The sequence below is a fragment of the Diabrotica virgifera genome, chromosome 7, assembly GCF_917563875.1.
Source record: "Diabrotica virgifera virgifera chromosome 7, PGI_DIABVI_V3a".
NCBI classification, from domain to species: domain Eukaryota; kingdom Metazoa; phylum Arthropoda; class Insecta; order Coleoptera; family Chrysomelidae; genus Diabrotica; species Diabrotica virgifera.
The window spans coordinates 71,954,032-71,966,291 of NC_065449.1; the positions used below are offsets into that span (position 1 = coordinate 71,954,032).

General features: G+C 31.4%; 1 protein-coding gene across 1 annotated transcript in view; it reads left to right on the top strand.

The window, feature by feature from the left end:
• LOC114327659 (CLIP domain-containing serine protease HP8-like) overlaps nt 1-6,352 on the top strand; it is a 35,771-nt gene extending 29,419 nt beyond the window's left edge. The window contains exons 4-5 of the mRNA XM_050656873.1: nt 1,298-1,531; nt 4,820-6,352. Coding sequence (XP_050512830.1) covers nt 1,298-1,531; nt 4,820-4,998 — 413 coding nt within the window. The 3' untranslated portion in view covers nt 4,999-6,352. The remainder of the gene's footprint in view (nt 1-1,297; nt 1,532-4,819) is intronic.
• The last annotated feature ends 5,908 nt before the right edge of the window (nt 6,353-12,260 follow it).

Sequence of the window (12,260 nt, forward strand, 5' to 3'; positions counted from 1 at the left end):
CAAAAATCCATAATTTTGGCACGTACAAATTTTTGTTAGGTTTTTTGGACCATTCTGGACAAAAAAGTTCTCTTGTAATTTTTCTCTAAAGTGGATCGTTTTCGAGTTATAAACAATTTAAAATTGAAAAAAACGAAAAATGGCGATTTTCAATGCTTAATAAATTGGTTAAAAGTCATTCGGCTGCCCCAAGTAGAAACACTGTATATCCATTTTTTTCAAAATCACTTTTATTGCATTTTTGGATTTAGGGTGTTTTTATCTACCATTTACCAAGGAAAAAAAAATAAAAAATGAGTAGAACCGCAATTTAACACTGCTATGAAACATATTATATCCCATTCAATCTTCATTTCAGCACTTTACGTTTTCTACTCTGGTGAACATTTTTCTAATTGGCGCTTACAGTGCTTCTACTTGGGACAGCCGCATTATTATAATAGTTAGAAAGAGACTAAATCAAAGTTTAAAGCCCCCCCCTACAAGATCCTGAAGAAATTTTTGCCATAATTGTATGACTAAGCTGTTATTTTTAAGTAATAATAATGAGCACCAGCACGTATTAGGCGGCCGTCTATGGTGAGTGCGAAAGAGATGCCATTCCGGCAGTCCAATGGGGCATCTTACTCGCACTCATATTTACAGCCGCGTCAATACGTTCTTACGGCTTATGGTTAATGATTAAAAATAACAGCTTAGTAATAAATTATTGACACAAATTTCTTCAGGATCATTTAGGGGGGCTTAAACTTTGATTTGGTCACTTTCTGACTTTCATAATAGTAATTTTTAACCGAGTTATTAAGTCTTAAAAATGTCCATTTTTGCGTTTTTCAAATTTTAAAATGCTTATAACTCGAAAACCGTCAATTTAGAGAAAAATTACAAGAGACCTTTTTTGTCCAGAATGGTCTAAAAAAACCTAAAAAAATTTGTCCAGACCAAAAATAATAATTTTTGCAACTTGATTAAAAAAAATGTTGAAAACAATTTGGACCACTTTTCTCGTGGGCGACTTCTTGAACCTTATTCTGGGGTGTATTACAAATGTGATTATGCAAAAAAATTTCATGGGAATATTTTTTTCAACGAACTTGCCGTTTTCGCCTTGTCTAATGCGTAGTTTGGAATGTTCCCTATAAATCCAACCGGTTTTCTACTTTTAGTCTCTCCTGATTTATAAATTTGTGGATGACAGTAATGTCAAAACGCGTCCTGGATTTTAATAAATCAATATTGTTTTGAAAATTTGTGGTTTCGCTTAGAACTTAACGATCGCTATTAATTTACTTTATAGACTTTATTAGACCAATCTGCCTTCCCGAACCAAACGAAGAATCAAGCAGAAATGACCGACTTATGATAGCTGGTTGGGGTCTTACAGAACATGGTGATACCAATGTGAAAATCAAGGTTGAATTACTTTTTCGTATGAGAGATGAATGTATGACTGCTTACAGACCAATAGGACTTATATTAAGTGACTCCCAAATATGCGCTGGAGGAAATTATGGAAAAGATTCCTGTAAAGGTAAATACAGTTTGTCTAATTTACTTACCGTTGCACGTCATTATATATGTCAGAGATCTAAGTTGACATTGTTGCCAAAGTATAAAAAATTCTAAATCCATTTTAAATCAAATAAATCACACAATTATTGTAAACTTGGATTATACAACAAAACAAATTAATATTCAATGTAAATAAATAAAAACATTAGAAATAGGAAACTAGAATTAAGTTATAATCTTACCTTAAAGTAAATAATAAAACCAATAAATATAATAAAACCAATACTTAAAGTCAAGAATAAAAACAAATCTAAAGTGTCAATACCGCAACTGTCAAATAAATGTTACAATTTATGCCAAAATGTCACCTTCGTTCGATTACAGTTACAGTGTGATCCGAACAAATGTGCTTTATAAAAATGCTTTATAATCCATTTATACAAATTAAACGAAATATATTATTGTGTATTTCTTTAAGTTAATATTAATAGAAATCTTCAAATATTATTTCTACGAGTATATAATAAAATATGTCTAGTGGCTGTAATTCTAGTGTACTCGGCAAAAAGGTTTAAAAAAAACACACCTACCGCCTAAATATTTCGTGTTGGTATCATGTGACGTCACGGGCAATGACGCGGATGACGTGCAATGGTAGGTAAATAAATTAGATGGAGTATATTAATTAACCCTTAAACGCCCAAGGGTGGGTAAAAAATGTCCACCTAATGCGTATTCCTTTGTAACATATTTATTACGTGTTTAAAAATTTTTTAAAAATTATTTATTGTTACAGAGACAGCCCTTTATCGAATGTTAATTTGGTTCTACCGATATTTTTGAAAATAAAAGTAATATCTTGAGTTAAATATGGACAGGCATAAAAAGTACACCCTTGATAAAACTTGTTACTATATAATTTCTTATTGGTAGGAACATAATCCATATAATTATCGACGTATAATTACATAATCGACATAATTATCTGCCAATGAGGAGGATGAAAGGAAGAATGTGGAGAAAATCGACAAATCTGAATTACAGTCGAACCCGCTTATTGAAATAGCCTTCGTGCCAAGCAAAAGTATTCCTATAACCGGGATATTCTAATAACCAATCATTGGTGGCTAGTGAAAACGTTTCGGGACCTTAAATTTCTATTCCTTAAAGCGGGATATTCCTATAACAGGGATTCTAATAAGCGGGTTTGACTGTACTGGCTTTTACTGTTATGTTAATTTTGATGTACATTGCAATTTTGTTGTAAGGTTTGTAAATTGTTTATATTAATATTTTATAATATGTTGTGTTTATTAAGAATGATATTCTTAAGTTTAATCCATTTCCAACAACTCTCAACAAATATATTAGCTGATTACGAGGTGGACATTTTTTACCCACCCTTGGGCGTACATGGAACCTAAAAAAGGTTGGGCGTTTAAGGGTTAATAACCATGATGTTAGTAAAGTATTAATTTTGTTTGTTGTAGTTTTGGCCTTTTATTTTGAATTCTGAGTCATTATGTCTCTTTTTGTATAAAAATAAAACAACAATCATCATCATCACCCAGCACTTTGCGTCCACTGCTGGACATAGGCCTTCCTCATTTTTGTCCATTGTGCTATATTTTGAGCACTTTGCATTCAATTTCTTGACATTTTCTTGAGATCGTCAGTCCAAAGAGTAGGGGTCTTCCTCTACTTCTTTTTTCTAATCTCGGCCTCCACTCAAGTAATCTCTTCGTCCACCTCCCATCATTGATTCGGGCGACGTGACCGGCCCAGTTCCATTTCAGGGCGCAATTCGGGAAATTACATCGGTATGTCCTGTTCTTCGTCTTAAGTCTTTATTTCTAACTCGGTCAAGAAGCGATATACTCAGCAGTGACCTTTTCAATTTCCTTTGAGCTATTTGCAGCGTTTTAGAAGTTATAGTTCTCAATGTCAGTTATAGAAATTGGTATATCGCTTTTAAAGATGTCTTTGAGTTTTCCATAGGCTGCCCATTCTAGGCTTCTTCTCCGTAGTTCGCACGTTTGGTTGTCTCTTGTGATCTTTATTTCGTGTCCAAGGTGTATGTATTTTCCACTATCTCTACTTCGTTGTCTCCAATATTGATATTTCCGCTAGGTACTAGGTTTTTTACGAATTTTGATTTGGAGATGTTTATTTTAAGACCTACACTGGCACACACTAACTGAAGTTCATGTAGCATTGTACATATCTCCTTGAAGTTGTCAGAGGACAAAACTATGTCGTTTGCGAGCTTAAAATTTCTTAATCTTTCACCGTCAATGTTTAGACCTCTCTCTTCCCAGCAAAGTTTTTTGCAAGCATATTCTAGTACTGCGGTAAATAGTTTAGACGATAAGGTATCGCCCTGTCGAACTCCTTTGCCGATTGGGATATCTCCTCTTCTACGAAGAACATGTTATTCCAGAAGAAGCTCAAGGTGTGCTAGATTACTTTGAGGATACGTGGATTGGACGCCCTCAACACCGTCAACGACGTCCGTTTCGTTTTTCTCATGGTACGTGGAATTGTTTTGAAGGTGTGAATGAAGATTTATCGAAAACAAATAACTCCGTGGAAGGATGGCATAGAGGTTTTCAGAACCAAATTTGTGCAAATCATCCTAGTATTTGGAAGTTATTTTAAGCACTGCAGAGAGAACAGAGTTTGAACGAACTAAGGATAGAACAATATTTAGTTGACTAACAACCATCCTCAAGCCAGAAAAAATACAGTGATCCTGCTGATAGATTAAAACGCTTCGTCGGTAACTTTGATGTCCATGGTAACATACCTAATTACTGAAGGGGGATTGCACACAACTTTAATTTTTAGTATTGTACATAATAAATAAAAAAATAAACCAATAACAAATAAAAACAAAAAATTAACCAAAAAAAAAAGGAAAAAACAACCTCTAAACTCGCCAGTACTTTGTACTGCCAGTACTAAGCGTGGATAAAGGGTGAAGGAAGGTTGATGTTACCCTTGCTGAAGTTACAATCCCGTTTGAGCACCCTGTATTATGTACCTAATGCTTTTCGTTCTCCCATTGTTCGGCCTAGTGAGGTTTCGGTAAAGTGCTTTTCGGTCTAATGAGTTCGGTCTAATGAGTTCGGTCTACTGCTTTCGGTCTAATGATTTCGGCCTTTTTATAGTAAACCACACACCATTCCTAACAATAATAATAGTAATGTCACCAATCCTAACAAACACTTCTTATGCCCACTACATATACATTAACCCGTTAAATTTTTTCTATACAATAAATTTAAATTGATTGTCATCCTTACAGGTGACAGTGGAGGTCCTTTGATGAAAAGGTCGATTCCCAATCCCTTCCAGTGGTACCAAGAAGGAATCGTGTCATTTGGAAATAGCGATTGTGGTACAGCAGGATTACCTGGAGTGTATACAAAAGTTTCGAGATTTTTATCTTGGATTCATAGTCACATTATAGGGGAGTGCAATTAGAACGAAAAGATACAATGTTTCGGAAAAAATCAAACAAGGTTATATTTTTCTAAAAATTTTTTTGTTAGTTTATAAATATGTTAAAGTAAAAAGTTCTACTCACAAATTTCGCCGCTAATTGTTTATTAATTGTTTAAACAGTAACAATTGTTTTGTATAAATAATGTTAAGAATATGGGTGAATTCAACATTTTATTTTGATAAAAAATGTTTTTATTTTAGTTTTGATTATGCTGAACCCGAATCTGACATTACAATTTGCAAATTCAAAATGGCGGATTCAAAATGGCGGATTTTACTCTAAAAATCCTTAAAAAGCAGTTGTAAAATCCGAATTTTTTTTATAAAACGTGTTTGTTTACATATATGTGGATATTTTTGAGAGGTTGCTGAATCTGAATCACATTTTGATGATTTAAATTATAAAATGGCAGATCCAAAATGGCGGATAACTTAAAAAATAGTTGTAAAATCATAATTTCTTTACAAAATGTATTTATTTCTACATATATTTATTTTTGAGAGCTTTGATAAACCTAACTTAAATGTTAACATTATAAGCTATAAAATGGCGGATCCAAAATGCGGATTTTCTAAAAAGAACATAAAAAAGAACATTTTTCTAAAACATTTATTGTCTTTATTTTTAACAGGTTGTTGAATCTGAATTAAAGATTAAAATTAAAATTTCAAAATGGCGGATCCAAAATGGCGGATATTTAAATGAAAAACAAGTAGAATCCAATCAAACAAATATGGAATTTTATTCTTAAAAAAAAGATAAACAAATAATTTTCACAATAATATTAAAAATTAAAATGTATTAGAAAGAAACAACAAATTATTCAAAATCTATCTCTTCAATATTCAAAAAATTGTTTAAATGGGATCATAAATAAAAAAGTTATTCTTAGTAAAATGCTCTGCATATTCTAAAACTTTAAATGCAATCAAAAAATATCAATTTTTATCAATTTTGTACAAGATATGTCAATGAATAAAAATTTCAGTTAGGAGTAAAATACCTATATTTTTCATAATACTGAAAATTCTTATTATGGGAAGTTGTCCAGAATTAAAAACGATGTGTCAATATGCAATAACACTCTTCTAATCGAAATATTGTGAACTATAAAGCTACATATTTATTGCGCGAAATATAATTTTTTAATAAAATCAATGGAAAAATCCCAATAGTGGGCTGTATACCATAGTTTAAAAAACCTATACAGAAGTAAAAACTTCAAATTGTATTTTGGTATAAAATAGTTTATTTAAAACTTCTAAAAGTCATCCACATGGATTGCAAAACGTTTTCGTTCTGAACAGAACATCTTCAGTGCATTCCGCAAAGTAGTTGTAACTAGCACACCAATGAAGGTGGTAACTTCAAAATATATGGTTTACATTGTACCTTATGATAAAATATTATGACTACAAGTCGATGTTACTAGATTAAAATATGTATGTGCCTAAAGAGCAACATGCTTCCCTGCTCGAAAAAACTAGGTACTTGCCATTTGAATTAGCACAGACCAACTGTTGAGTTGAGTTGGTCTGTGCTAATTCAAATGGCAAGTACCTAGTTTTTTCGAGCAGGGAAGCATGTTGCTCTTTAGGCACATACATATTTTAATCTAGTAACATCGACTTGTAGTCATAATATTTTATCATAAGGTACAATGTAAACCATATATTTTGAAGTTACCACCTTCATTGGTGTGCTAGTTACAACTACTTTGCGGAATGCACTGAAGATGTTCTGTTCAGAACGAAAACGTTTTGCAATCCATGTGGATGAATTTTAGAAGTTTTAAATAAACTATTTTATACCAAAATACAATTTGAAATTTTTACTTCTGTATAGATAATTTTTTAACATACCTCGTATAATATTGATAAAATATAATATTTTATATTTGGATATTAAGTGTTAGACCATGCACAGCTATTTATGATGAATAACTTTCTTGATAAAATTAATAATACATCAGTTATCATAAATAATAAGTGAAAATTTAATGATGTTGGGTTTAATTAATTTGAAATAATATTAAAAAAAACAAAATTCTCGATTAGAAGGATATAATTACATATTGGAACATAGTTTTTAATTCCAAACAACTTTTCTTTATAAAAATTTTCGATATTGTGAAATATAAAGGTACTTTACTCTTGAGTGAAATTTATATTTTTTGACATACCTCGTACAAAATTACCAAAATTTGATATTTGATGGTTGCATCTTATGTTATATACGATGCAGAGTATTTTATAAAGAATAACTTTTTTTCGTAAAACTGATATTAAAAAAGTTATCAATAGGTTCCAAGTTACGCAGACATACTGTATAAGAGCTAAAAAAAATTTTTTTGTTGAACATTTGTTATTGTTGAAGCTTATTATTAAATATATTTTAGGTAAGTTTTACAGAAAAAAGTTTTGATCACTCTGTATATACATTTTTTCAACTGGTACTTTTCGGTTTTTGTATTACATTTTTGTTATCTTTCTTAGTATTCTCAAAAAGAAATTGTTTATTTCATTTTTAAACTAAAATAATTCAGTGTTTTTTGAATATTACATCCTAAGCTTTAAAAAAATATGAAAAAAATTGTATTAGATTTATTCAAACTTAAGTAATACCGTCTTGAAATGGTGGGAATTCTGTAAAACTACGAAGTTTTCAAAAATTACATTTTTTGAGACAGCGTATTATTTGAATTAAATTTTTGAGATTTTTTTTAAATGAAACATCGTTTAGTAAGATGATTGAGAGGTAATTTGTGCAAATTTGAGAGTTTTATAGTTAAAATTGTATTAGTTACACATTTTTAAATCATTTTTAAACAAAATTCATGTAAGGCTCACTTTCCGCCCACACCGTACTTATGTCCATATATTTTATTTCTTTTTATTACAACCATAAGATAGCTTATTTCATTTTCTTTCATGTCCAATTTGTAAAATTTCTTTTGATCCATTAGTTAAAGAATTACATTTAAAAAACTCAACCGTGCACTTCTTCCAACGCTAGTTTACAGTGCGCCAATGTGTGTGAGAAGGGTGACTTTAGCGTTATAAATAAAAAATTACAGAAGCTAGAGATTTAATTTTAGAAAAATCTTTATATAAGGTTTTTTTTGTAAAATTTTCTGAATTTTTCAATGGTCAAGTCAGTTTTTTTCTAAAAATTATATTCTCGTAGTTATTTAAAAAAACATCTAACTTCGCTGTTCATTTGTTTAATAAAAAATGAAGCACCCACTTCTCGAGTAGAACTTTTTGATATGTTGTTTATTAAACATTTCTTAATGAAATTACAAAAAGTTTTATCTTGTTTGATTTTTTCCGAAGTGAAAATCTAAATGCACTCCCCTATTAAAGATTAGTAACTTTAAAGTTTATAAATTAAGTAAAATCAAGTTAATAAATAGTGATTTTAAAATCTCAACTTAATTTATGTTATAGGTGTACTATCAGGATTAAATTTATGGCTAATTATAATTGCTATGTATCCTTTAATTAATAGTATTAGAAATAAGTTTATCGTTTCCTATTTAAAATCCGGAACTCGTTTCCAAAAAATTTTGAAATAAAAATTAACTTAAAACTTATAAACGTTTTCAATATGTGCATAAATAAGTAATATGTAATAAATAAGTAATTATCTATGATTAAAAAATAACAACTCATAACTGGAAATAACGAGATGCAATAATTTAAATTGCACAAACTTTATTGGAATTACCATTTTGTTTCTTATTATTTTTATCTGCATATTTTTATACTGGACTAGTCAGATATAAGATCAGTATTTTGAAATAATTCCCATTTTTGTAGTTTTCTTGTTATAAAAAATAAATTAAATATAATATAAAGCACTCAGAGCGACAATGGCCTTAGCCACAATTTTAGCATTTTTAGATTAATATACAGTAGAACCTCGGTATAACGAATCTGAAGGGACCTAAAAAAAATTGTTATATCGGGTATTTTTCAATAAAGGGGTTCGTTATATCGAGGTTAAATGCGGCCGGTATTCGTTAAAAAGGGGTTCTTAAAGCTGAATTCAAACCTCTAGGTATAGAACGAATTTCTAATTGCTTAAACTTGGTTTAACAAATGAGTTACAGAATAAATGTTGACCTGAGTCTTAACTTAGGTATAAAGTATGCTATCAAAAACAGGGAAAAAACGTAAATGTTTTTGAGAATAACGTAATTTATTCGACACCACACATGGAAAATTATTAACAATTTTAAACTGTGTTTGCAAGACTGTCAAACGATCTTTGCTGTTTTTGCCCCAGTTTCTGGGGTCTCCTTTCAACGCTAAAGTTTTATCCGCATTGTATCCACGAGTCAAGTCTGGCAATTTAGCTTTCCAATCTTCGCAAGTTACATCATCCACGGCAGCACTTTCGCCACAAACTTTTTTGAAACTAATTTCGTGCCTCTTTTTGAACCGATCCAATCAGCCATTACTTGCTCGAAAGTCTGCGTGCCCTAATTGTTCTGCAAGCTGTTGAGCCTTTTCTTGGAGTGTGGAACCTCCAACGGGTACATTTTTATCCCGGCACTGGATTGGTTGTTGGGTAAGGGGGCGGGAAGCAGGTCCGATTATTTTCATGTCTGGACTTGTCTGTGAGTCGCCACTATCTATACTCAACTACGCTAAACCGAGATTTGGAACATAGGATTGCGTAATATAGGGTTTGCGTGTGTTATATAGGGGTTTGCTACCCCTTAATATTCATTATAGAGGGATTTTAATTAATCTCCGCAAATCGTAAAAATTCGTTGTATGGAGAGTTAAAATCGAAATAGTTTATTATATAGGGGTATTTTTTACATTGAGGGATATGGATGTTTGAAGGGGATTTAAAAAAATTCATTATATCTGGGAATTCTTTATATCGGGGTTCGTTATATCGGGACTCCACTGTATCAATAAAAGCAGCAACATTAAATCTTCGAAATAACAAGCGTCTACACAACCTACATCAATATTTGACTAAATGGCGCTACATAATTTGTGGCGCCCTCACATAGGCATAATGGAAATACGAACGCAAAGATGGAATTTATCTCAAAACTTCGTTTTTTGGGTTAGGCCACTGTTGCTCTGAGCGCCTCAATAGTCTATTGAAATTCAAATAATAGATTAAAAAACAAAGAATTAGTCTTGTGAAATCCTGGGTCCTTCTCATGACCCCAACAACTATAGAGGTATAAATCTACTGAATACCGCACATAAGCTAACCACAAAAGTCCTAACCAACAAAATCAATGAACTAACAACTTTATCAGATGAACAACAAGGATTTATATCCGGAAGATCGTGCGTAAACGCCGTATTTGTACTGAGACAAATTATTACAGAAAAGGTCATTGAGTACAATAAATCAGCATATCTATGTTTTATAGATCTTATAAAGGCTTTCGATCGCATCCAAGTCGAAGACATCTTACACTTACTGTATAGAAGAAACATACCAATCAATATTATACAAACCATCGAAAACATCTAATTTCATAATCGAATACAGGCAAAGATAAATGGAAAACTAACGCAGTTTATACCAGTACAAAGTGGAGTTACACAAGGTGACTCGTTAAGCCCACTGCTCTTTAATATAATAATGGACGAAATAATAGAAGTAGTACGTAAAGGTCATGGTTACAGAATGAGGAACAAAGAAATCCAAATATTATGTTATGCAGACTGCGCCGCATTAATCGCCGAGACAAAAGACGATCTCCAAAGATTTACACACATCTTCAATACAACAGCCAAGAAATACAATTTGATAATAATCTCAGCAGAAAAAACCAAATATATGACAACATCTAAATATCTACTACGATGTAAAATCGAAATTGATGGAAAAATAATAAAGCAGGAAGCAAGGTTTAGATATCTAGGAATATATATAACAAGTTACGGAGATGTTTAAGAGGAAGTACGACAACAAAGCTTAAAAGCAAGTAAAGCGGCGGGATCTCTTAACATAGGCGCCCATACACACGGGCAGGGGGGCCGTGCCCCCCCTAGCTTTTCGGGAAAGAACAAAAATTAAATTTATATTACATAAACGTATTTTTGTTAAAAAATTATTGGATAATTTTGAGAGATAAATTGGAAACAACATATTTATTAATAAAATAATTCACATATTGGGTAGTTAATAGTTTAACAGACAATCTGTGTGTCTGCGACAGTGGTCTATTTGGAATGTGCATAATACACATTTCGCACAGTCAGGGTATGCTATTGACGAAAACATTGAAAGAGATTAGAAACGTGGGAACATAATATATACTGTAACCGACACCCAAAATTACAAATTAAATGAATAATTTATAATATCAGCAAGAAATCCGATGTCTCACCGACAATCACTAATGAGCCATTCGTCTTTGAGAACTGGCACTATAAAGATAAAAAGTGTAAAATCTGTGATTATATTTTTTGTTTTCTATAATATTATGTTTTGTGTACACCGAATAGAACCATCTTCATAAGCAGAAATAAATTCATATTGAAAAATAATTTTTGAAATTTACCTATTGAACATAGTCAAATTTTAGTTTGCAAAAGTATTTTTTAGTAAGTAGATTATTTTAAAAGTGCACATTATGATGAACACAACAATTTTATTTAAATGAGAAACAGGTGGTCTTTTATCACGAATGAGTGTTTTATACAGGGTGTCCCAAAAGTAGCGGAAAGGTCGAATAATTCGCGAAATGAACATCGGATGGAAAAACTGAAAAATATGTGTTAAATATTTCTCAAAAATCTATGCGATGACACTAAACAAGTCCACCACTTCAACCCCTGGGTGTGGAGCGGGGGGTAACTTTAAAATTTTAAATGGAAACCCTAACTTTTGTTGCAGATTTGGATTTTCCTTGTAAAAATAAGCAAATTTTTTTGAGCCATTTTGCGAATTGTGGATAGATAGCGCTATAATCGGAAAAAATGATATATCGTGATACCATAGCAAAATTATAGAAACGGTCTAATATCTCGAAAAATATACTTCCAAATGAAAACTAAAAAACATGTGTTTAATATTTTTCAAAAATCTATAGAATGACACCAAACAGGATTTTTCATTCCACACTCTGGAGGTGGGGTGAGAGTTAACTTTAAAATCTTAAATAGGAACCCCCGTTTTTATTGCAGATTGAGTTTCCTTCTCAAAAAATAAGTAACATTTATTCGAAACTTTTTTTAGAATTGTTGACGGATGG